General features: G+C 28.8%; 9 protein-coding genes across 9 annotated transcripts; 4 read left to right on the forward strand and 5 right to left on the reverse strand.

Annotated features, from left to right (window-relative positions):
* Positions 1-518: 518 nt before the first annotated feature.
* Positions 519-2,324, reverse strand: PGO_110490 (hypothetical protein, conserved; the record flags this gene model as incomplete). The annotated part of the gene is made up of 3 exons (XM_028688388.1): positions 519-935; positions 1,328-1,966; positions 2,295-2,324. 3 exons carry the CDS (start codon positions 2,322-2,324, stop codon positions 519-521), a joined length of 1,086 nt encoding a protein of 361 aa, XP_028544189.1.
* Positions 2,325-7,638: 5,314 nt separating this feature from the next.
* Positions 7,639-9,212, forward strand: PGO_110500 (SNARE associated Golgi protein; the record flags this gene model as incomplete). The annotated part of the gene is made up of 3 exons (XM_028688389.1): positions 7,639-8,689; positions 8,860-8,916; positions 9,055-9,212. The coding sequence occupies 3 exons, from the start codon at positions 7,639-7,641 to the stop codon at positions 9,210-9,212; spliced, it is 1,266 nt and encodes a 421-aa protein (XP_028544190.1).
* A 423-nt stretch (positions 9,213-9,635) lies between these two features.
* Positions 9,636-12,470, reverse strand: PGO_110510 (hypothetical protein, conserved; the record flags this gene model as incomplete). The annotated part of the gene is made up of 8 exons (XM_028688390.1): positions 9,636-9,771; positions 10,091-10,311; positions 10,471-10,575; positions 10,830-10,889; positions 11,024-11,083; positions 11,173-11,241; positions 11,359-11,407; positions 11,566-12,470. The coding sequence occupies 8 exons, from the start codon at positions 12,468-12,470 to the stop codon at positions 9,636-9,638; spliced, it is 1,605 nt and encodes a 534-aa protein (XP_028544191.1).
* A 900-nt stretch (positions 12,471-13,370) lies between these two features.
* Positions 13,371-14,947, reverse strand: PGO_110520 (glycine cleavage system T protein; the record flags this gene model as incomplete). The annotated part of the gene is made up of 2 exons (XM_028688391.1): positions 13,371-14,501; positions 14,876-14,947. 2 exons carry the CDS (start codon positions 14,945-14,947, stop codon positions 13,371-13,373), a joined length of 1,203 nt encoding a protein of 400 aa, XP_028544192.1.
* A 1,013-nt stretch (positions 14,948-15,960) lies between these two features.
* Positions 15,961-17,676, forward strand: PGO_110530 (ubiquitin-activating enzyme; the record flags this gene model as incomplete). Its single annotated transcript, XM_028688392.1, has 1 exon — positions 15,961-17,676. One exon carries the CDS (start codon positions 15,961-15,963, stop codon positions 17,674-17,676), a length of 1,716 nt encoding a protein of 571 aa, XP_028544193.1.
* Positions 17,677-19,292: 1,616 nt separating this feature from the next.
* On the forward strand, positions 19,293-21,716 carry PGO_110540 (hypothetical protein, conserved; the record flags this gene model as incomplete). The annotated part of the gene is made up of 1 exon (XM_028688393.1): positions 19,293-21,716. One exon carries the CDS (start codon positions 19,293-19,295, stop codon positions 21,714-21,716), a length of 2,424 nt encoding a protein of 807 aa, XP_028544194.1.
* A 1,105-nt stretch (positions 21,717-22,821) lies between these two features.
* Positions 22,822-22,977, reverse strand: PGO_110550 (hypothetical protein, conserved; the record flags this gene model as incomplete). The annotated part of the gene is made up of 1 exon (XM_028688394.1): positions 22,822-22,977. One exon carries the CDS (start codon positions 22,975-22,977, stop codon positions 22,822-22,824), a length of 156 nt encoding a protein of 51 aa, XP_028544195.1.
* Positions 22,978-24,253: 1,276 nt separating this feature from the next.
* Positions 24,254-25,441, forward strand: PGO_110560 (50S ribosomal protein L17; the record flags this gene model as incomplete). Its single annotated transcript, XM_028688395.1, has 3 exons — positions 24,254-24,332; positions 24,681-24,768; positions 25,261-25,441. The coding sequence occupies 3 exons, from the start codon at positions 24,254-24,256 to the stop codon at positions 25,439-25,441; spliced, it is 348 nt and encodes a 115-aa protein (XP_028544196.1).
* Positions 25,442-25,851: 410 nt separating this feature from the next.
* Positions 25,852-26,865, reverse strand: PGO_110570 (hypothetical protein, conserved; the record flags this gene model as incomplete). The annotated part of the gene is made up of 1 exon (XM_028688396.1): positions 25,852-26,865. The coding sequence occupies one exon, from the start codon at positions 26,863-26,865 to the stop codon at positions 25,852-25,854; it is 1,014 nt and encodes a 337-aa protein (XP_028544197.1).
* Positions 26,866-27,099: the final 234 nt, after the last annotated feature.

Below are 27,099 nucleotides of genomic sequence, written 5' to 3' on the forward strand. Positions count from 1 at the left end.
ATATATATACATATATATTTGCATTTATATATATGTATTTATATATATATGTTTACACATGCGTATTTACAAATACGTATTTACACATACGTGTATTTGCACATTCGTATTTACACATATGTATTTATACATTCATAAACTAAAACAAATGAAAATTCTTTTAGGCACATGCTTATGCGTTCTTACATGCACATATGATGAAAGCTAAAGAGAACAGTTTACAAAAGTCAATAAACGTAAGACGACTGATACTGGAGGAAGATGTTACACAAATATTCGTTTGTATAAAGCCTCCTCTCTATGTGCACCTACCTATAACACATGTTTATGTCGTATCTCTAATGAGAATTCTACCTTGACTCGTCCATATATCCACGTATATATATATATATATATATATATATATATATATATATATATATATATATATATATATTTACATGCACATAAATATAAAAATAAGCATAAGCATAAATGCAAACGTATACATAAAAATTTGTGCGTATGCGAACACACACTTACTGTGGAAATGCAGGGGCAATATTCTGAATGGAATAACTTTTTGCCTTTGTAGATTCTGCTGGCGACGATTTATCATTAACCCCTAGAATACTTTTAATATTATAAAAAATGGATTCCTTTTTAGCATCAGATTCAGTTATTTCTCCATAACTTACTGTTTTCTTGGGAATTTTGTTTTCTATACTTGAAGTGGTGTTACGAGTGAACGGATTAATGCTAGTAGCACTACTAGTATTGTAGTTATAATCTCTGCTTTGACCACTACTCATTTGTATACTTTGCATACTGTGCATACTATTTGTGTGACTGTATGCTTTCTTTTCTTTAAATATATTCATGTCATCTTCTTCTTCCAAAAAGAAGTTGTAATCGATTGGAAGTTTTGGTTTCTTTGCATCAAGGTATTTGAATTTCTGTATAAAGTTATGGAATGAAATATTGTGCTATATGTATCACGATCTCTCACGTAAATTTGCAATATTGTGCAGGCATAATTGAAACAGAAGGGGATATTCTCACATGCATAAGGATGTAGAGAAATGTTCTGATGAGTCAAGCGTTACATGTGTGACATCCAAAATTGTGCATGTACACTCTCTATGTCTGACTCATGGAGAAACATACAATAAACTCAAAAATGAATCGTGCGGAAAGTTTCTTCTTTACTTTCATTTATTTGTTTCTTTTATTTATTTGCTTCTTTTATTTATTTGTTTCTTTTATTTATTTATTTCATTTATTTTGTTATTATTTTTTTATTTTTATTTTTTTTTTTTATTCTATTTTCTCTCGTATTTCAAATTACCAGCTCCTTCAGGGGGTCCTTCAATCTGAGGGACACAGAATTCATAAGAGAAAAATAACATAACAAAATTTCCAGGTCTTTTCTAGCATCAAATAAAACTTTATTTGTTTTATTTTCTAGTATAACTTCAAAACCTTTTTTAATGGCATCATGATATTTCAGATAATCATTTTTAACCATATTTAATTTTGCTTCATTTCTAATAACTTTATCTAAATGTTTTTGATTCGATGTAGTAACTAGCTGTAATTTTCTAATTTTCTTTTCATAATGTTCTATTGATGCACCTAAATTTTTTTTTCGCGACAATAAATTTTGTAATGTCTTAATTTTTTCAAGTGTATTATTAGCAGCCATTTTAGAATTAGCTATATGGGTCGTAATTTGTTCCCTTACATCACTAAATGTGTTCAATATATAAGATACATGTTTAATTATTTCTAGATTTACATCATTTTCAAAAAAGGACATTAGACTTCTGTTCAAATCACTTATCATTATATTTATGTTTTTTATAACACTTTCTAATCTTTCTAGATATAACAAGGAGTGAGAAAAGTAATTGTGGAGTGAATTTAATTGTTTTCTTTCGACGTAAAGTTCATCATCTTTTTTTAAATTATCATTTGACTTTCTGAACTGCTAATATGAAACGGTAGAAACGAAAAAAAATTGGGGGGGTGGGGGGAGAAATAATAACATGAGTTAATGCGAAAAGTGGTCTTAAAAAATGGGCAAAATGCCACTTATAAATGAACTCATAATTTAATAAGATGTAATGTGGTGATGTGGATTCGTGGGTACATCCCAAAATATATGAATATCTGAAGGGACTTCTTTGTTGTTAATTTATTAATGTGAGAAAAAACACACAAAATATATACTCTTAAATATACAACAATCATAGAGATATGAAAATTCCTCTCTTTCATTTCCCCATTCTTTTCTCCTGCGTGCTGTTTAATACCTTTTCAACGAAAGCCTTCATGTTATTCATTGCTACTGATTGTGGACTCAAACTTTGAGTAAAAAACTTCAAAACGGAATTAAAGAAAAAAAACAAAAACAAAAAAAAAAAAAACTACATTATAAATAATTATATCTAAATTTTCGTAGAGTCCACTTTCTTCCTCTTCTGCTTCCTCTTCTTCTTCTTCTTCTTCTTCTTCTTCTATTTTCCTCTCACGTTTTTGTTAAAAAAAAAGTGGTGTACCTTTCCTTTCGAAAAAATGTCATTATACTTTTTCATTTACCTCTTTAATAATCAAAAAAAAAATAATAAATAAATAAATAAGGTCGCATAAAGAAAAACTAAGATGGAAAGGGAAGCGAAAGGGGAAGGATGATAAAACAAAAACAAAGCACTTTCCAACGGACTGCTTAGCGTAAAAAAAAAAAAATAAATAAATAAATAATATAAAAATAAATAATTAATTAATAAATAAATGAATAAAATAAAAAAATAACATGAAAAAAAAAAAAAAAAAGTCTAAATAATAGATTAAAAAAAAAAAAAAAAAAAAAAAAAAAAAAAAAAAAAAAAAAAAATAAAAAAAAAAAAAAAAAAAAAAAAAAAAAAAAAAAAAAAAAAAAAAAAAAAAAAAAAAAAAAAAAAATAAAAAAAAAAAAAAAAAAAAAAAAAAAAAAAATAAGAATGAAAAAGAAGGGAATGAAAATAACAATATAGTGCGCAAAATAACACTTTGCAGATGTGTAAGGAGCAACACAATAAATGCGGGTAGGATTTTTTTAACGTGTACTATTTTTTTTTTTTTTTTTTTTTTTTTTTTCACATATGTGCTTTTTTCTTTAATTTACATAATCTTTTCTATGTACCTTATTTATATGACATATTACATAACCCGTGTTTATATTTACATGTGTGCTCCTACACTGGTATTTAAAATATATAATGTATATTTGTAAATATATTCGTAAACCTAACGTTCAATCCAACACATAAAAATTTATAGGATTTCTTTTTACCTATATTTTTGTGTAAAAAAAAAAAAAAAAGGAGGGAAGAAATCTTTCAGGACATTTAAGACTACCCACCAACACCCCACTTCTACCCCCGCTTTTGCTTTCATTTCCACTTCCTACAAGTCTGTATACCTTTTTTTATTTCATTTTATTTTTTTTTTTTTCTGTTGCTTTGTTTTCCCCTATTAACTTTTCCCCACATTTCCCCTTTCGACACGTACACATAATTAAAAAACATTAAATAAAGGTCCCCCCCCCCCCCAATAAGCATAACTTCATTTGAGAAAGGGAAGGATTATTTGTTCTTTTTGCAAAAAAATTCTAATTGCGTTTGTATTATGTGTATTGAGAAAACTTTCATCATAATGGTTGAAGTGACATTCGAACGCATTTCATTCTGCATTAACAAAGGATTAACTATTTATTTCTTAAGTGAACGTAAAAGGTGAAGGAAATGAAAAAAAAAAAAAAAAAAAAAAAAAAAAAAAAATGGAAAAAAAAAAATAAATAAAAAAAAAAAAAAAAAAAAAAAAAAAAAAAAAAAAAAAAAAAAAAAAAAAGGCAAAAAAAAAAGTGAAAGAAAAAAAAAAAAAAAAAAAAAAAAAAAAAAGAAACAATGGAACAGAAAAGCAAATATAGATGTACATTTATATATGCTCATGTACTCAAACAAGATCGCACAGTAGGAAAAGATCTTGTTTAACATGCACAAAAAAAAAAAAAAAATAAAATAAAATAATAAAATATTCATCATCCCTTTCTGATATGTAAAAAATTTACCGCTTTTCAAAAAAAACAGAAAATATAATAAATATCCCCAAAAATTAGTGCACAGATATATACAAATTTTACCTGCTAACATCTCATACAACCATTAAATTCGTTCCTACGTCCACTGATCTTTCATCTTAGCACGAAGACATATAAGAAAGTATTTACGAAAGAATCTATACACAAGCTTTTTCTTTGTGTAATCCAAATATTACGCATGTTGTTACCTGTGTGTGATTTATATATATACCCATATGTTTGATGGAACTGTCCTTGTTTTCCTTTTGAATTTTTTTTTTTTTTTTTTTTTTTTGAGCGAAATTAAAATTTCACGAGCAGAGTGTCATATGTAAAAGCAGATCATTTTGCTAATAATCATCATAATCAATTGAGTTAATTTCATTTTATTTTTATGCGATTTGTTCTTTTTATTCGTATTGTTTTTCACTCGAATTCATACTTCATGCGAATTGTTCTTTTTGTTCGGGTTGCTTTTTATGTCTGCATTTATATATCCATTTTACTTTTGTACATCCGGATTGAATTTCATATTATTTATTTATTTTGTTTCGTTTTATTTTGCTTTATTAGGTCCTATTTTATTTTGTTTTATTTTATATATTTTTTTTTTTTTTTTTTTTTTTTTTTGTTTGCTTTTTTTTATAATTTTTTTTTTTACATTCATTTACCTCAATGTGCGCCCTTGTTTTGCATCTACATACATAAAATCCCTTTCATTTGATGGCACAGCTATAAAACATATTTTTAACTGTTAATATAAAATGCTTATTTAAACCAAACCAAAGGATTAACATTTATGAACATCTGAGATATAGACAATGCAGTGAACATGTGGAACTTTTGACTTCAGAGCTCGGTGGCCCTTTCTTCATAGCATAAAATCGGACATTGCAAATACACCCTTGTTTTCAGATATGAGCTTTCACACACGTACATTTGTACATGCATACAAAATGTGAATAATGTACATATATTTATATATACATATATACACAATACATGAACCCATAGGATCATTATATTACGACAGGCAAAATTTGCAACGATTTTCTTTTCACAAATGATCCATATATAACATAAAATTCACCCTTTATCTCCAATAATTTCATCAGTGGGTACTAAACACACATTGTTCATAATAAACTAATCCCATTGACTTATGCATCCTTTCTACATGTAAATGACAATTCATTTTACTTTTTGTTGAACACACGGAACGATCTTTTCTTACACTTTTCCACATTACAAGGGAGAAATTGTTATAATGACATAGCCTATAGAATGGTCATGATGTAGGCATGAGTGATTCTTATGTATGTAAGTATTTATATGTATGCATGTATGTATGTATTCATGTATGTATGTATTCATGTATGAATGTACGTATGTGTGGCTCTGCTTATATTAGTATGAATGCACCCATCCTATATACAAACGCAGGTTTTTATTTTCTAGCGTCTTCATAAGATACCGTCCCCATAATAGGTGGGATAAATGACATGAGTACATCGCTCTGTATGTACGTTGGTAATTTTCCTTTACGAACTGTGTATAAATATATATACATATTTAAAAACACGAGCTGCGAGAAAATTGATAAAATTAAGAATTAACGTAAAATGTTTATTGGATGATTAAATATGCAGAAAATATGCGAAGAAAATAGTGTATACATATATAAATAAACCTGTATATATATATATATATGTATGCATCATGCGCATACAGTGGAGTTTGAATAAACCGTTGGATTTATTTGTGTTTTAATATGAAGCAGCAGCACTCCCCATATGCAATATTGTGTTGTTCTTACTCCCGGTGTTATTCTTTTTATCTGTCATTCCCAGTACTCGTTATTATTTGCACTTAAGGCTTTATCACTCATCATTTACTATCATTACTTTAGTATATATTTTTTTTTATTTTAAATATTTCCTAAAATTTTAAATTGTAAATTAATTGATAAACATACATGTTGCCCAATCGACTTTTCCATTCGATGTTTCCATCATTTAAGTAGTTTTTCATTCATTCATTTATTTTAGTTTTTACTGTTTTTATTATCCTTTACTCGTTTTAATTTTATATTGACAAAGGAAATCATTTATCCCCCAACGAATTTTCCCTTTTCCGTTTAATATTTTCTTTTTCCGTTTAATATTTTCTTTTTCCGTTTAATATTTTCTTTTTCCGTTTAATATTTTCTTTTTCCGTTTAATACTCTCTTTTTCCTTTTAAAATTTTCCTTTTTTTGTTTAATATTTTTTCTTTTTCCGTTTTACTTTTCCTTTTTCCTTTAACTTTTCCTTTTTCCCTTAACTTTTCCTTTTTTTTTCTTTTTTTTTTTTTTTCTCACGCCACATACCTTTTCTCTCGTTTAACGTGTGTTGCTTTAATTTATATTAGTGGTATATTTGCCATATATATATATAAATATTTATTTATTCATGTTTTATTTTATGTCGCCCAAGTTATTCTCGTACCCTCTGTTTTTTTGAGTAAATATTTAGAAAAGCAATTTTTTGTGTCAGATAATTAATTTTAGTGCTTCTATTTTTTTCTATTTTTTCCCACATTTTTCAAAATTTACCGCATTTTTCTCATTTTTTCCTCCCCTTCCACACTTCTCCCTTTTTTTTTTTTTTTTTGGAAAAATTTTAATTGGCACACATATTGTTTTACCATTAAGTATAACCCGGAGAGATACATTTCCACTAGGAGATATATATATATTTTTTTTTTTTCCCCTTTCCCTTTTGTATACATTTTGTATATATATATTTGCATAGTACATTATTGTATGTATATCCGTGTATACATGTGTGTGTCCACATATGTTATCGTGCGCCAATATACACACTCGTGAACGCACTTAAAATTTTGTTGCCCCAAGTCAATGCTCGTAATGTATACCGCACTGCCCATTGCACATACACATAAATGGGAGAAAAAAAAAAAGTAGTATATCCGAAGAAATAGAAAAACACAAATTCTCAGATAGACACAGAAGCAATTACCATGCTTCGCAGAGCACAAATATAAATGATTGTAACAGAAATGGTACCACAATATGCGTCAAATACATATACGCCTTATTATGCACAAATGCATGAGCAGTAACCTCCAATCCCCCACATACCATCATATATCATCACGTGTACATGTGTATACACCTATAGATGTTGAAAACGCACATACTGGCAAATAGGTTAACTATCCCCAATTGCTAACATGTATATAAGGAGAAATACTGACCTTTATTGAGTTATTCTCACGAACTGATAAAAATATTTTGACGATATCTTTTTTTTTTTATCTTTTTATTTATTGGTACCCCATATAAAGTTACATATACACATATGTGAATAGTTGTTAGACGTACGTGAAGAAATAAACAAAGCCCACAGGCACAATAGGTTAAACGTATGGTAAAACCATCAAGCAATTAAGAAAATAAACCAAGAGATATCACACCAAGCGCCACTTCAACTTGCTTACCTACCATCCCTGGAAACAAAGAATTCAACATCTTAGAAATGGAAAATATAGGAAATCACGGCGGGAAAAAGTATGAATATTTAAGCAACAATTATGATACCATATACAATGGAACTGAAGAAGAGAGTGAATCAATGAGTAATAATTATCATAGTGGTATGAATTACAATTATAGCCAAAATTTATTAAACAAAAGTAACGGTACGAATATGTATATGAATAACAATATGAAAAAAGGTGCTTATAACTCTAGTGATATTAGCATAAATATGAATAATAGCATGAACAGAAGCATGAATGGCAACTTCAATTACGGAAATAATAATAAAAAATACAACTCCACAATGGAAAAAGAAAAACTAATAAATAGTAAGTCCACCTACCAAATAAACCAAAAAAATTACAATAATTTGAACTATGATAGCAACGAAGATGATTGCTCTGAAACGCATTATCATTTTGAAAATAAATATAATTTAGACAAAGATTTAGAAAATAATCGAGTTTTAATTGAACCTGATGAATTATTAACATCAAGAAGAAATCACATGAGAACAAAAATGCAAGTATTAATAAAAGTATTAGTAATTGTTGCCATTTTTTTTCTTCTAGTATTTCTTATTACAAAATTTAAAAAATTCTTAAACTTAATTAATGTAGTTATTAAATGGGTGGGTGAACAAGGTTCTTGGAGTATCCTCTTATTCATTTTATTATTTACTTTAACATCTCCCCTTTTTATGTCTGTAGAAATTATGTGTGTAGGCGCAGGTCTTATATTTTCCGGTGTTTATGGAAAATTTTTAGGAATACTTGTAGCTGTTTTTTCAGTTTTAACTGGTTATGTTTTAGGAATGTCATTATGCTTTTTCATTTCAAGATATATGATGCATGAATTTATTTATAAAAAGCTAATGGTCTATCCTATATATTTAGCATTTAACCAAGCGATCAACTCTAATGGATTGTCTTTCGTCCTCTTGATTCGTTTGTCTCCAATTTTACCCGCCTCAGTCGTTAGTTACATATTAGGCGTGACATCCCTCAAATACAAGGATTTCGCACTTGGGTCCATTTCTGCCTTACCCAGTAAGAAACTGAGCAGACATATGGGGATGTTGCTAATGTTACAAATGCTACAAATACGAGTGAACAAAACCGAACAATGACAGCACTGTTGCAACCCCGTCCATACTGTCGAAATATTAATTTTTTACTTTTTTTTTTTTTTTTTTTTTTTTTTCCCTCGCCATCACCAGGTATAAGCATATTTGTTTATATTGGAGTTTTGCTTCAGGACATTTCCAACATATCGGGTAACACCAAAAATTTCATATATTTGTGTAAATATAATTTTTCTTTTTTCTCCATTTTGTTCCTTTTCTTCCTGTTTCATCCCATTTTGTCCCATTTTATCCCATTTTGCCCCATTTCTATCCTACAACACTTTGCAGAAATGGAGAACCACTGGGCCAACCTGATCATCCTTTTCATTGGCTTTATTCTGGGTGTGATTGCCATTGCATACATATCAGTTGTGACCAAACGCAGATTAAATAACTTGAACATAATGAACTCATCACTGTCGACAACCAATATCGACATCGAGTGAGTGTTTTTATCGAATGTAGAAGTCAACTTAAAAGTAGACATGTATATCTTTCCCTAGTTTTCTATCATGGGATAAATATGTGCGCATGGTTATGTTTTGTGAAGAAATCGCATACTAGCGTTGTCCCAAAATATGTATATATATATATATATATATATATATACATGTGTGTATGTATGTACGTATGCATGCACACTGTTATAATGGAAAATAGGGGAAAAAAAAAAAAAAAAAATAATTTGGAAAAAGTGTACATTATGGAGGCCATACATTTTTGAGAAAGACAATTTGTCACGCTTACTTCATAACTCGAACCAAAAGTTCTTTCCTTTTTTTTCATGCCTTTTTTTTTTTTTTTTTTTTTTTTTGGAACCGCTGTTTTCATCTTATCTTAATTTGTTCCTTATCCCAAGGATACTTACACTATATGTCTTCGTAGTTTTCCTCATCATCCCTGTCGCCATCTTCATAACTTGATACATTTGATTCTCCGGAAGAATAGCTACTTACATTAACATTTACATTATTATACCCTTTTTCATCACTTAGAACCTTTTCCCTATAATTTTATGTTCAAACACACAATATTAAAATTTTTCATGTGATTTACTTTAATCAAGCAAAACATATCAAATTTTTATGTAACAACATTTTTTTTTTTTTTATGAAAATGTTTTATATAATATGCATTGTTTAAAACTCTATGGATCAATTAAATTTTGTTAAAAAGATAAAAATGTGCAAAAAATATACGCATAATAGTTCTTTTTTTTTTTTTTTTTTTTTGTCCTAAAAAAATAAAGTGCTAATAAGCTTTCAGTGCCACCACATACACACACCAATAGATGCATATTTACTTGTACGGTTTTTTCACCCACCTAATATGATAATACAACTCATCCATTAGCTCCTTCTCACTTGAATTATTAAGTATGGTACTTCCTTCTTTATCTATCTCTGAATTTCTATTATTACTATCCTTTCTTTTTTCATTTAATAGAAAAAGAACCTTATTTTTAAATTCATCTCTTCCTTTCAAAATGATTTTACTCAATGATGAAGCTAACTGGACACCATATATGTCTAAAGCTTGTCTCAACTGTCCCAGATTGATCATATGGAGAATGAAAAAAAGGTGGAATGGAAATATTAAAAAAAAAAAAAAGAAAAAAAAAAACTGCTACTTTTGTACGTTATGTTATGTATATTCATATTGTATATTCCACGTTTGGAAAAATCAGTCTCCCTTGCGCCTCACTTGATAGTCCGACAAACTCTCAAACTCATCGGGAAGCTGCATTTTTATGCTATTGAACAATCCAAGTGTACATTTGCTTATTAAACTGGAAAGAGCTTTTCCTTCCTTAATAAAAAAAAATAAGTAGACAAAATAAGTAGGTAAATTATGTAGGTAAAATATGTAGGTAAAGTATGTAGGTAAAATATGTAGGTAAAATAAAAAAAACAAACAACTAAGACAAAAATAACAAAACAAACAGCTAAGACAAAATAAACAAAAACAAACAGCTAAGACAAAATAAATACATAAACACAGCTATTTCGAAATGTGATCAAGCTTTTCATCAACGAAATGCGAAAACAACTAAGCAAAGGTACATTTATGCAGGTTTTGGTTAAATTGGCAAAAGATATATCACTCCCTCGAACGTCGATTCCCTGATGATAAGAAGAAACGAGCATATAACTTGTCTATAAATCGTTCTATTCCATGTTATCCTTTTATTCTATTTATTTATGCATGTATTTAGTTATATATTTGTACATGCATGTGCTTATATTTATTTATTTACTAGGACTATTATATTCCATGTAGACTTCTCCGACTTCTTAACACGAAACATGTGACCTATCTGAGGCGATAAAACAAAATGACACACATCAAGAAGACAAAACAATCTGCATTTGAGGAGAAACAATACTGGAATGAGAAGTTAATTACTTCGTTTAAATCTTTAAAACATTCTAGATTAATTGGTTCTTCTGAATATATTTCCTCGAGGTTTCCAACCTATTTTGTCCAGGGAAAAAAGTTATATTTTTCACTTGCATACGGATAAGAAGAATTATACTCATGCATAAAAATATACATATGCCCAAAAATAAAATAAAATAAAAAAGTTATCACGGTAAAAAGCTCCATTCCAAATTGAGGACCATATAACTTCAGAAAATTCCTGAGTTAGAAAAAATCATAACAAACGCATTAACATATTAACGAATGAATGGCTCCGAGGGGGACGAACGTAAATCGAATGAACTTGTCTATAAAAATATATGATGCAAGTTGTTCACAAAAATTTCAACGTGTTTCAGATTCTCTTTCTTGACTTACGCAAAGCTTTTAGTTATGGAACAATCAGTTGCGGTGTTTCCTAAAAGGGGCATGGAATTCACATAACGAATTAAATAAATATGTCCAGTATTAATTCTCATCCCGTTCTCATCGAATTTTCCTGATTTTCTGACGTTTATGTATGTGTTTACGTTAAAATTGTATGAAGTAAGATGATTTTTTCTGAATATCATACTTGTACAATTATCTACTAATGAGTCTAACAAAAAGTGTTCATCATCATTGGAATGATGTTCTTCACATGTGTGTGTAAACTCTTCAACATTGTCATAACAACACTTAATATTTATATCCTTCTTCCACAAAAGGGTTAATTTCATATAAAAAGAGATTCTCTTATCGTATATATTACACGCATTATTAATTTTTAAAATGACTGATATTTCTATGGACCACGTCCATTCTTTATCCATGTATTCCTTAAAATTCTGCACAAAGGTATGACTTAAATCCTTGTCAATTACTAGCATAAAATCCCATATTTTATTTTCTTCTACCCTTACTTTTAAGTGCAAAAATCCGTAAGCTGTTTTGAACGAATAAAGCAATATTGTTTTCAACCCAATACCAAATTTCCCACTTGTTTTACTGTTATCTTTTGATGTTAAAAACATCTCAGAGAATTTTTCTAAATCTTTAATTTCAGTACCTTCTCCATTATCTCGACATATTATTTCATAAAGAGACAAATTCCTGTCGTGTTCCCTTATTGAAATTTGCACCTCTTTTCCTTTACCCTTTACACCAGATAGAGCATCAATAGAATTATCAAATAGTTCCTTAACAGTCATAAACAGAGCATTCTCTTCATAAAACCCCGTAACAGACAAATTTTTATAAAAAAAGGAATAAGTCGAATTATTGCTTTCACTCAAATTGTCCATGTGTAATGAGAATACTTGTGTGCAATATATAAAAAAGCGTTGTAATGGAAATAATGCATTTATGGGACTTTTCCTGCAAAAAAGTGAAATTTTAAATGTTTTCTTTTCTTTTTTTTTTTCAGTTAGCTAGTTTTTTTTTTTTTTTTTTTTTTTTACATGTTGTAAGGTGAAAATATAATTGTAAAAAAACTAAAAATAGCTAGAAAAGCAATAAAATTTTTCCAAAAAAAAAAAAAAAAAAATCCAAATTTGGTCATACAAAATTCCATAGAAACAACGGTGTGCAAAGAATTCGCTCATTGATGTACTTTAAGTATTTATGTAATGCTATTCATATACACATCAATGAATTAAAGACGAATGACCACACACATATGATGTTTACGTATATATGCAGTAATGACTCAATACAAAATCTTTGGTCTCATTTTTGTGAGAGACTCCATGTGGAAATTTAAAACAAAAGAAGATTGGCTTATGTGTGCAAAAGCAAATTATGAAAAATGACATAAAATTGCATATAATATAAGGGAAATTTTAACTGAAAAAAAAATATTACAAAAAAAAGAAGGCCAAAAAATGGAATATATATGTATATGTATATAAGTACATTTTTATATGTAACATTGCTGCAGATCGTTGCCTAGTGGGAGGTTGATCTGAATCTTCAACAAGTGAATTAAAAATTTTGTGGGATGCATTGGGGAATATGTATACTATCCTGAATACAAAGAAGTAATTAGATACATTCATAAAAATGTGTTATCCAAATTTCTGTACACATGCTTGTGCTTAAAATGTACTACTGTGTGGTGCCCACGAATTCTCATACGCGCAAATATGGAAAGGTTTCTCAGAAGTTCCATAAAGTATTCCATTTCTTACAAGGTAAAATACTTTTCACATTTTATATATTGACAATGGGACAAATGGCATTTTGGTAATTTGAGCGTTTTCCAACTTGTTTAGACATTCCACCTTTATAAGATTGCTAATAGTAGAATGTTCCGTCTTTATATAACCCATGGCTATTGGTTTCTGCAGTAAGGGTGAAAATACGCTACTCGTTATATACCCTATTTCTTGATCTATATTTTCATGGGCATATATTTTAGAATTTTCCTTAGGAACAATAGGAGAATTTATAATTAATCCAACTCTTTTAATTTTTGTGCCATTTTTAATTTGGTTCATTATAATATGTGCACCATTGAAATCTAACTCTTTTAATCTTCTTTGTCCTAAAACCCATTTATAATTCGATTCAATGGGAGTAAAACTTTCATTAATGTCTTTTCCATAAACACAAAATCCACTTTCTAATCTCAAGGTATTCTGAACTTCTAATCCTCCTGGTTTAACTAAAGAATTGCTAAGAATACATTCATACAAATTTTCCACATATTTATTCGGTACTAATATGTCAAAACCATCTTCACCTGTACATGTGTATCTATTTAATAAACAGTCGTCTATTCTATTTAATGTGGCTATATTACTAGACATAAAGCTACAGTTTTCTAAATTTATATCATCCCCTATGATTTCGTTCAGTACATTAACAGATTTACTACCTTGTATACATATAGAACTATGAGAAGTGTATTCTTCTATTTTTACATCTAATTTTGTATTTTCTAAAAGTTTTTCATTTAAATATTTAAAAACTTTATTCTTACATTGTATATTCAAATATATTAACAAATGGTTTTCCCTTAATATAATAGTTATGTCATCTATAATTCCACCTTTTTCATTTAATAATAAACTTATTCTACATTCATTTTCCCATAACCCTTTGATATCGCTGCCTACATATTTTTCCAAAAAGTGTATTTTATCTGATCCACTTATTTTTAAAATTGGTCTATATGTATAATCAAAAAGAGAGCAACTCGATCTTGTATGTAAATGGGATGTTATTAATGTGCAATTTTTGTATTCATTTGGAATATAGTAATTACTATGAATTTTAAAAATTGCATTGTTCTTCTTATGTACGTTATACAAAATGGTTTTCTTCACTTCTTCCTTCGAATCAATGGGTAATAATATTAATGCAACATAGGTAATGTAAAAAAAAAAAAAAAAAAAAAAAAAAAAATGAAAGAGTCTAATAATTCGTTGTGCTAAACAGCTCAGTGTAACAAAAAGGATTGAAATGTTTGAACAAGAATAACGTACGCACATACAATGAATGGCACAAGTCTATGTCAGGACTAATAATCAACAAAATTATTTCCAATAAGTAGGTGTATAATATATCCTACGTGTACTGTAAGCATGGTAATATTTTTTTTTTTTTTTACATTTTTTTATCTTATACGATTAGTTGTGTATATAGTGAACCATCTTATGAACATACTATTTTAAACCGTCTAAATGCATAGTTTTAAAAAGCTTACCTTTTGTTTATTCAATGTGGAAAAACATCGAAGCCAGGGTAGTATCTTTTCGTGCTTGTGTATAATCTTCATTTTTCTATTTCTTATTAAAGTTATTCTGATTAACACGCAAACTTTTTTTTTTTTTTTTTTTTCCTTCTCTCGAAATGAATATTACTTGAGAACCAATTTTGGTTATTAAATTTTTGTATATACAGTGGGAGTAGCACAATTTCATGAACACCATATAAGCATATATGCTCTCCATTCATGAATAATTAAGTACTGCATGCTCCAATGCGTAATGTGACAGGTTTACATGCTTATACTCGCTAATATCACTTGAAGTTACATATTTGTGTTCTCCATTTCTTTATCCATTTATGAGGACCATCTAAATTATCCCCATTTGAGGAAGATCCCTCTGCACTTTTGTTGTGAATGTATTGTTTTACGATTTTCAAGTGCGTTGGGAGAAAAAGAATACATTGCCTTCGCCTAGATAACCTTTCTTTTATTATTTAACTTTTGCCTACTTATTTTTTTTTTCTTTTATTTGTTTTACTTTTACCTACTTATTTGTTTTACTTTTATTTATTTTAATTTCATATATTTAATTATTTTTCTTAGTGCCCAAATTATATACAAATTTAATCTCCCTCCCCCACCCATTAACCTTTTTTTTTACCATATCTTCGTTTTATTTTTATATCATTGTTTCATTTTAGCGCTCGTCAAAATTTCCGAACCATTTTTGTTAAGCCTCATATAACTGCTTTTTTTTTTTTTTTTTAATCTACTGGCTACGATGTAATCTATTTTGTCCTTTACACATTTTTGGAAACAGTTGTATTTGATACGTGTGTTCGGATTCTTATGTTCATTTGTTTCTACATTTTTTACCCCATTTTTGCACGTATGGTTTTTCTCATGTATTAAGACCCCACACAAGGGGATACCGACCCTGTGTGTATAGTCTATTTCGGCATAACCCGTTGTGCCTGGCACTCAAAATCATTTTTAACCATCCACACACAAACTCTCTTCTTAGTGTTTTTTTTTTTTTTTTTTTTTTTTTTTTTTTGCTTACAATTCATGTAACCAAAATGGCACATTTTATAAACAAAGATTTCATCAAGTACGGGCTATGCTTTCTTCTGGGGTTTTACATAAAAAAGATAGCTAAATGGGGAAATAGGGAAAAAAAAAAAATGAATGAAATCCTGGATGTGATATGTTCCAAGGTGGAGACAATTTTATATCCATTTATTTTTTCATTATATGATTATAAAAATGTGGAAAAAATAGAAAAAGAGTTATTTTATGAGAATTTTGATAAAGGAACTATTGATAAGTATGGGAAATATATAAACATAAATGATATTCCATCTGATTCTCTTGAAAAAATTTTCAAAACAAAAGTTTTAATTATTGGTTTAGGAGGATTAGGCTCTCCTGCATGTTTTTACTTAAGCAAATTTGGTTTTAAAGAAATTGGCCTAGTTGATGGTGACAAAGTGGAAAAATCAAATTTACAAAGACAAATAATACATATGGAAAAACACATTGGGATGAATAAAACTTTATCAGCTAAATTAACAGTAAAAAACATGGGAGATGATGATGCGAATATAAAATGCTACCCATTTTATTTGAACAAAATGAAAGGTCTACAAATAGTTAAAAATTACGACATTATTGTTGATTGTACAGATAATATTAGTACACGATTTTTAATTAATGATTTATGTATTTTATACAAAAAAAAATTAATATTTGGAAGTGCATTAGGGTTATATGGACAACTAAACGTTTTCAATATGACTGAAGACACTTCGAATTGTTACAGATGCTTAAAAAATTTTAATAATCATACAGAAAGTAATAATTGTGATGAAAATGGAATTCTTTCAACCGTTACAGGAGTTATTGGAATTTTACAAGCCAATGAAGTTATTAAATTGGCCACAAATTTGGATAAACAAATATTACAAAATTTTTTAACATTTAATAGTTTATCCAGTAAAAGACCCTTTGAAACGTTAAACATGAATCATAAAAATAAAAATTGTATTTGTGCATGGAATAATTTTGATAAGATGCTCCATTTCATTCTGAACAATAATTACGGTGCTGGGGTTAGCGATAATAATGGGGATGCTACTGAAAGTAGTATTAACGATGGCACTGAAAATTGCATTAAGTATGGTACTAGTGATGATGCTCAGAACTGCAGCAGTAATGACATTTGCAAGGGCAACAAATCTCCTTGCCCCAGCAGTAAAGTTATGAACACCTACCAATATGACATATACATTCCCGATTTTATGGAAATTTTAAACAATAATTTCTCCTTTTTTCAATTTCCAGTAAACTATTTATGCATTTTAGATATAAGAAAACATAACAACACCAATGTATATGGATTAAAAAATTCGATCAAATGGAGTTACTACGACATCATGGAATCCATAAATGATTGTGCTAATAATTCAAATAAGCTTAATCAGCTAATTTTGGAAAAACTAGAAATAACAAGACAGAAGGGAAATATAGTTATCATTGTTATTTGCAGAAGGGGTATTGATTCTTTAAAAATTGCCAAATGTTTTAATAATCTTTTTTTAGTTAATCCGACTAAAAAGAACAATACCTCAACCATTCCTCACTTATCTTCATCCAACTCTATCCTCAATTTTCCCACAAAGCTAGAAAATCATAATAAATCTGAATTTCAGGATAAGCACATTTATACGTACAATATGAAAGGTGGTTACCTTGAACTTCAAAAAAAGGTATTTAAAAATTTACCCTTTTTGTAACATTTCCTCTAAAAAATTGTCTTCATGTGATATGAAGTAATAATATATGGTTTTCAGTTTTGCATATATACCCAATGTTCCAATACATCTTTTTTTATTACTTGGAAACATTTTAAAATTGGACCCTTATAACAGTTCACAGGGTTCAGCTGCTACGTGCGACTGAAATATTATTAAGTTTTTGAAGCAACCCTACAGGATCAGTGCTTCGCAAACATATATATGCTTTTAGCTTGTATTGGATATATCCATATGCTTGTATACGTTAAAATGTATATAATAATTCCTTTACTCATTTGTTAAGCAAATTTTTTTTTTTTTTTTTTTTTATGTAAACCACCATCATCGCTCAACCCCCAAAAAATATATTGTTACATCCTAAGTAATTTCTTCAATGTATCCTACTTTGTTTACCCCCATTCATTATACTTGCAAAATTGAAATAATGTTTCTTCCAATGAGATGGAATTTTTTACGTTTTATTATTTTTCTTAATTCTCCGTTAAGTCAAAATTTCAAACAACAATTTTGTTCTTAAAACTTTTCTTTTTCTTGCAATAATATATTACATTTTTTTTTTTTTTGTTTTAGCTAAAACGTTGTGACAATATGGAGTTACAAAATAGGAAAGAAAACACAGAAAAGGAAGGAAAAAAAAAATGATTAAATGTTGTATTATTTACACTCATATATTAAAATAGCACTCATCTTTCTCTAAATTAAAGAGGGGATTTTCCCCTGCCCCCAATATTGACCATAAAAAAAAAAAAAAAAAATCACATAAAATCGCATCATATGAAATAAAAAAAAAAAATAAAATAAAAATAAATAATTACGTGTTTTGGTTTCACTACATGTTTAGTATCATCATTTCACTTCTTTATTTTTCTTTCTTTATTTTGCTTTATTTTTGAGTCTACAAGGACGCGCGCAACTTAAGATAAAAATATATATCTACAAACGTACATATATATATATATATATTTTTACGTTACTCCTTATATATAATGGCATTTTTTATTCAAAAATCTACCGAACTGTCTGAACGCCCCATGGCCCATTAAATCAGCTTTACAAAGAAGGGGAACAAGAGACTTATATATTTATTATTATCCCCTAATCATTTGAATTATCATCATCCCTTATTAATATTTTTCATCACTGCTTTGAAAAAGGTTCCTTTGTTTTGTTTTGTTTTGTTTTTTATCCATACTTGTCAAACATAAAGGAATAAAAACATCAAGCTGGTTTAATAAAACCATATATATATCATGATGTATCATGGGGAAGGAAGAAACAAAGTCAAATCACGTAAAAACAAGAAAGAGAGCTAAGAATTAAGAAATAATTTTTAGTGTTCGCATCAAGCATTTTAAATAGGAAAAGAAATGATACGATTAATTTTTTTGGAACTTTGTATTTCTGCAAATCTAGCTGGAATGCACAGAACGATGAACCATATATATATAAATGAATATGTATACATGTTAAAAACATATATACACAATTAACATATGTTAAAAGCATACTTCCGTACCCCGTGCTGCGTAATATGCATAACATACAACTGTGCATTCAAGAAAAAATCCTTTTTCGAATACAAACTCACAGAAGAGATGAATATAAAAGATTTACTGCACAATGAAATTATCATAATAAAAATAACTGAGTTTTTAACCATATTAGAAATTCAAAATTTAATTATATCACTAAGAATAAATGTAAAAACGAACTTGTATTTTATGAATGAATGCTTGGCCATATTGATGGACAAGGAATATGCAGGTGAAGATTCAACAGAAGAACCAATATCATCATCACTTGCAAGTAAATCGAACGGAAATGCAAATCACAATAGTAGTCGTAGTAGGACTTATGGGGAAAATGAAGCCCGTGATGGATATCAAACTTTGAATAATGGAAATGCATCCCCTGTAATGAGACACATAGATGTTGAAAACGAACGGAACTATGGAGTTGATCCCAATCAAATAATTGATTTGATAACATATGATGAAGATCATGATGAGAATTTAGAAAGCTATGCTCAAAGGAATACAGTCCTAAGAATGAATCGAATAAATGGAACCCTCAGGGAGGAACCTCCAATTGTGGAATCAAATCATGAACATATAATGCCACACGCAGTAATGGATCCATGTAAGAATGCTGAGGAAAATGGAGAAGAAGAGGGAGGAGGGAAAAAAAGGCAAAGGATAAAATTAAAAAGGAATATATTTAAAAATTGTTATCAAATTAATGTAAAAAAAGTCCAATATATGAGAGTAATTAAGAAATACCTGAATATCGATTTTTATAGAAAAAATAAAAATTCCACGTATAATATAAACCCGCAAATGAATGGAATTAAACGATTCAGAAAAATCTGGCTGTACATACATCTACAGAACGAAATAATAGATTTGAGAAAGAGGTTCAAGAATGGATTTTTAAAAATAAATATTAATGAACCAGTATATAAAAATAATAGAAAGCGATTTGATATGTTTCAAATTTTTAAAATAAATAACAAATTTTATACTATTTTTGATGTACCTTGGGTTTCTATATATTTTCAATTATGTTTAAATTCAATTTGTGTATTTTGCCACCAGAAGGTAGATAGAGATTCCCTGTGTGTATTTTCCGAAAAAATTAATTTATCTATATCAAATAAATTGCTTTTAAATTATTTTAATAATATTATAAAATCTGGTGAAATCAAATTTTCTTCACATAAGGGAGAAACTCAGATCACCCCAGACGAACCAGACGAACCAGACGAACCAGACGAACCAGACAAAACAGACGAACCAGGCAAAACAGACGAACCAGGCAAAACAGACGAACCAGGCAAAACAGACGAACCAGGCAAAACAGACGAGCGAGAAGAAATGATTACTCAAGGGAAACGAAATGATAAAACAAATGATGAGTGTAAGGAGCACCCTCAGAAAAGAAAAAAAATAAGCCATGATTTTACGGAGGATATCTATGAGCTTGATCGTGTGTCCATTATAGATAAGGAAGCTTTTGATGATTGGAACAATAACATGATCAAGGAAAATAACTCATATGCCCTTTCGTGGTGTGGAAGTATTAATAGTCTTTCGTTGAAGGACACGAACGGAGCAATCGAATTGAGCGACACGAACGGTGCAGTCGAACTGAAGGACACGAGCAGCACGAACGACTCAATCGATTGGAGTGGCACAAATGGTGGGACGTCGTGGGGTGGAGGAAGTACATTTGATGGTATTTCGTTGAGAGTTACGAACGATGGATATCCGCATAATCAATTTAACGAAACATCTATTGAAATAAGAGAAGAATTTTTAGCTGTAAGAAAAACCCACATATTTTGCGACGACTGCATGAGGATACTCGAATACAGAATAAACATAAAGTCTATTTTTGAAGCTTTGAAAAAAGATTATGAATTGTTAAAAAAATTGAAAATAATAACGAAAACGTTTAAGATCCCGAAAGATCTTTTTTGTATATGTAATTATTTTTTTTTTAAAGACAAGTATATTTTATATTTTAAAAAAGTATCTAGAAACTTGCAAAATGTAAGGAAAGTTTTAAAGAAAAAATTAATTAATAATTTTATATTCACCTTTTCTCTAAATTTCTATAAATATGTAATTCGAGCACTGCTAACATGTGATGACAAAAAAATTTATTATTCCGAAAATATTTTCTTATTTGGATTTTATGTCAAGTATAGAAATTTATTGACTATGTTTAGTAGCCCCAGAATTTTATATTTATACTATTCCTTCCATGTTATTACAGAAAAAATTAAAAAATTGCAGGTTTTTTTCTACCATAAGCATTTTATAAAGTTGGCGCAATCTTTACACTTCGATGTTGTAGCCATCATTGAAAGACTTAAACGATCTGATGCAAAGAGGATTTACAAAGGTATTTCTAAGTATATGTATGAAAAATTGAACGAAGGTTTGTTATCAAACAGAAGTTATGATGAACTCTACGTGTTTTTTTTTCAGTGCGTCAAGAATTACAGATTTTTCTAACCATTTGCAGAACCATTACGGCACTAATAAAGATTTGTTATTATTTATATATACAGTAGGTGCTATTCTATTTACCTTGAAGTTATTTTTTCTTTATTTGTAAATCGGTTAAAAGTGGGGGTAGGGTGCTATATTAGCACCTCGTTTTGTCATGCATTTCGTACTAATTGGACACCACATTATCTACAGAATTTATTACTTTTTTTTTTTTTTTTTTTTTTTTAAATATTAAAACCCTTTTTTAAGTTTTAATTGCTTTTTTTTTTTTTCTTCTTCTTCTTTTTCTGCATCACAAATGATAAAATTTAACTTGTTTTACCCCCATCCATTATGTGTAAACATTACATATAGGTGTCAGTTTTACAAGTCTTGTACGTTTTTCCCACCTATTCCGCTTCCCGACCCGCACACACACATGTCCTTTTCATTTTATTTATATCCTATCACTCTTTTACAACTGGTTGCATGTGTGTGTTGAATTTTACGTAAAGTGTTTAATTCGGTTATGGGTAAAAAAAAAAAATATATTCTCTTCTCTTTTTTCTCATTTGCATTTTTTATACCCATCAATTAAACATAACCCCTGTTTATCAATGTTTCCCTCTTCTTTCTTATCCACCATATTATAATTCATAAAATGAATAGACTCATTTTTCACCCATTTAGAAAAAAAAAAAAAAAAAAAAAACAGCCAATATGTATATAATTTTTTTTAAAAAAAAATGAAATTATTGTTTTAATTCAGATTGTTATGTTATTTAAAAGAGAAAGAGATGTAATATAGTCTCGAAAATGAAAAAAAAAAAAAAAAAAAGAGCATATGGATATTAAAAACGTGTGAAACGTGAAGTATATACAACCTTTGGTACAGCAAAAAAATAAATGCAGCACAAAATAACATTCACATGTGACACACATGTATTCAGTGAAAACAGTTTAATCGATGCATACGGATATCCAGACACATATGTAAACCAATCAAATTGACTATATCCATCCATGACCTTGGCACTTTAGATCTTCATCCCAAAATAATTACGCTTCTTCCAATTTTTAACTACATCCGTCACTCTTGTTCACAATCCACTTGGGTGAAACAAATATCTTACGACAACTTGTTATTTTCTGGTATATCAAAAAGGTCCCCGTGAAAGCATATCAAATAGCATGACACAAGAAAGCTAGAAACTCTTAATATGATTTTCCACTTGTCCGAAATTATATCCTTCGGTTTTTCTCTGAACATTCCTGGGTAAAACATTTTGTACTAATTTATATATATGGAAGTAAAAGTAGAAAAAAAAAAAAAAAAAAAAGAGGAAAAACGGTGATTTTATTTATCCACAATAAAAAAAGCTAACATAGCCCCTTTTACACAAAAAATAGTTAAATTTTAAAAGGATAAACTTTAACAGGAATAAATTAAAGTGAAAATTTTATGTTAAGATATAATAATTGCATAAGCATTATTTTGGTTAAAATTAAAATTTATAAAAAAGGAAAGTTATCTTCCATACTGTGTATACTGGCATTTCTTTATAATTTCATATAACATAAAACATATATGAATTCATATATATGCTACTACATCTCCATACACGCATTACTAAATATATAATAATAAAAAAAAAAAATAAAAAATAAAAGCATCCATACTGGAGGCAAATGGCTGCTTCCTATCATTTAGAAGTATCCATTTTTTTTAGGAGGAACTTTAGCAATTAGTTTTCGACACAAATGCATTTATTTGCGTATATATATGTATTTAGATTTTTTTTTTTTTTTTTTTTTAACTGTTGTGCTCCTAAAAGTGGCCAACAACTCATACATGTATTTACCTTATTTTATTTTTTTTTTTTTTTCTTCTTCTTTTGAAGCAGTATAAAGTGCCTTTTGGGTGGACTCTTCATTTGAGCTTGACACATCTTTGCGTTTCTCTCATTTTTCTACATTTTACATTCGCCCATATGAGAGATCACTCATTTTTATGTTTTGTTAACTTCTCCCTTTTTTACTCTTTTTGCAAATTGCATTTCGGCGAAATGGGAAATGTTTTAAAAAGAAAGTGAAAAGTAAGAAGCGCACATATATGTATGTAAATAGATATGTTCATATATATATATATATATATATATATAGAGAGAGAGAGAGAGAGAGAAAGGGTGTCGTTTTTCATTCCCCATTAGATGAACAACTTGATCCACCATCGAAACGCCTCCACACCCCAAATTCGCATCATTTGAATAAAGAGTGACGACCATAGATAAAACCCAAGTTTTACATTGCATTGTTGTTACTTATTCGGGGTGATGGTGCAGAAAGTTTCATGGACAGACACATGTCTTGTTACAACCTGAGCGACCTACGTGTGCTTAAGCAAATACGCATATATGTGTGCACATTCGTATGAACATTCGCCTGAACATTCCCAATCGTGCGAACGATTGGAACATATTCATACACCCAACTCGGCGCATACACCCTGTGTTACATGAAACTCAGGAAGCAAGCATAACTCCAAATGGGAAAAATAAAAAATGATAAAACTAAGTAATATATATTCATATTGGCATTACAAGGCTTGGCAACGTGCGACGGCTGGATTTTTGAGGACATGTAATTTTTTTTTTTTTTTTTAATTTATTCACTACCACAAAAAAAAAAAAAAAAAAAAAGGACACATCTATGATATATGCTTAAAAAATGATAAAATTTAAAATAATTATTTCAATTTTTTATGTTTTATATTATTAATTTTCATCACTAATAATTGAATTTTTTTTTTTTTATATTTACTAGCAATATATTACAGCATTAATTTTTAATTATTTCCTTTTTAATACATGATGAACTTCATTGTCCGGCCTTATTAATTCTGTATTCTTATTGATATTTTTCTTTTATATTAAAACCACATTATTTTACTCTTTTTTTTTTTTTTTTTTTTTTTTCAACACATTAAAGTCATTAAAAATAATTTAGCAAATAACGAAATGATCGGATATGTTATTAACGATAAACATCCCAAAAGTATACGAGTAGCTTGTGACAGGTTCGATACACATGACAAAATTTTGAGGACCCACTGTTTGTGGGTCAAGGGTGCATAAACCAGGTGTACAAACAGATACGTAAAGTATAGATATACGTATGATTTACAATTACCTTAAATACCTTAACCCATCAATATGTCGAGATCATATAAAGTACATAAATAGACAGTAATATGTGACACATGCAAAAAAAAAAAAAAAAAAAAAAAAATATTTGAAAAAAAATATGACCATCAATATATGCACTTCATTTTTGTATGCAAACAAAAAAAATTACAAACGGGGTAATGGTGGTTAAATGGTAAAGGTTTAACCCTATATATATATATATATATATATATATATATATATAAAATGCACTTATATATAAATAACAAAAAAAAAAAAAAAAAAAAGGCCTAGAATTTTAAATCGCCCAAATTCATTACACACATGGTTCTATCTCCTCTTCCTCTACACATAAAAACATATGCACATTACATTTCTTACAGATATATGTATGTTGTTCGGTATAAAAAGACCTTCAGATATACCAAAAAAATTTGGGCACATGATGAAAAAAGTGAAGCGAAGATTGGAGATATTGTTCGGATTCAGCCACTGGGGTATAGAATAGGTCCATGGAAAAATTATATTCTCGTCAAAATTTTGTACAAAGAAAATAAAGAATAATGATTCTTTTTATTATATTTCAAATACGAGTGGACGGGAGAAATATGTGTAGTTGAAGTAATACTTTTCTTATCTGATTTCTTTTTTTTCTTTTTTTTTTTTAAGTTTTGTTAGTTCATTCTGTTAGGATATGTATATATCTCATGTATGCTTACTCACATCCTCATATGTGTGCATGAGCATTTTCAACTATTTTTGCATTTCGACTGAATTCTTACGTATTTGCAATTTTTTCCTTGTGGAAATATTTTTCTATGTCGCATCATATGCAACAGTAAAATAGTAATCGGAAAAACATCTCCCCCCCTCTTTCCCCATTTACAATCATTTCTGTTAAGAAACAAAAAAAAAAAAAAAAAGATCATAGAAAATGTAAAGCTTACTAATGAAATTTATTTGCTTCCAATATTTCACTTCTCATAATACTGCCTTCTGTTGGATCTATCATAATTTGATGGTGCATTTATGTTTTTCAGAAATAAATTCAAATTATAATTTGTTTGCTTATCCTCATTTTTCAACTGATAATGTTCTTCTTTCAAATCCTTTATAATTAATTCCCTCTCCATCATTTTTTTTTTATACGCTTTCGTTATAAAAACCTTTTCTTCCTTAGAAGTGTCTATTTGGAGTTTTTTCTGTATCAAAATTTCTTTTTCTAATTCTCTTCGTTTGGCGCTATTAATCAGTGCATCCATGTATTTTGATTTGTTCTTTTGATTATTTTCTTTCTTGTTGAATATGTCATCTATGCGAATTTCCTTTTCCAACTCGATTTCTCTCTCTCTATTTTTCTTTCCATTTTTACATTTATCAAAAAATTTCCCCTCATCTTTCCCCATTTCGTTGTCTCTTCCGAAATCGCGTTTTTGTCCCCTCCGTCCACTGTTGTCACTTCTTTCATCACTTGGGAACTTACTTTTCCTTTCATCCGTGCCATCGCAATCTGGGATGGATTTCTTCTTCTTCTTTTTCTTCTCCCCAGGTTCGCTTAATTCATCATCATTCAGTTTTGTCAACTCATCACCCCTATAACCCAGGTATTGAATTTTCTTTTTTTTGTTCTCATGATATATTTTTAATCCTTTCCTTGGATTCGTTTCCACCACGTTTTCGTGTTCATATATATATTCTTTTATTTCTCTTTCGATTTCTTTATTTTTTTTTTCAGTTATTTTTTTATTTTGGTTGTTTTCAAACTCGTATAGTTCTTCATCCTCATCGTCTGATGGAAAAAAAAAATTCCCTACTTGATTTTTTGCTTTTGTTTCGTTGGTTATATTCCTTCCAATATTGTCCCTTATTCGAAATTCTCCATGTTTCTTATTCTTCAATGTACCAGTTGATGTGCCTTTTGTGCTACCACTCCGTTCTACCTCCTCCTTAATCTTATTATTTTTGCTTACGAATAAATTAATCTTCATCTTGTACTTTTCTCTTCTTTAACTGATCCGCGCTACAGCCTTTCAAAAAAATAAAAGTGGCCTCTTAACACGTTTGTTCTTTTTTGCCTATGATTTTTATGTTACATGGATATTTAAGCATAATAATTTACGTGCTTATCTGTGTATGTAGTATATACATACTGTTTTTATCATTTATCTGCATATTTTACAACTTTTTGAGTAATTTTTTAGGGATTTTCTTCATCCCTTAAT

Source organism: Plasmodium gonderi (genome assembly GCF_002157705.1).
Source record: "Plasmodium gonderi DNA, contig: Chr11, whole genome shotgun sequence".
Classification (NCBI taxonomy): Eukaryota; Apicomplexa; class Aconoidasida; order Haemosporida; family Plasmodiidae; genus Plasmodium; species Plasmodium gonderi.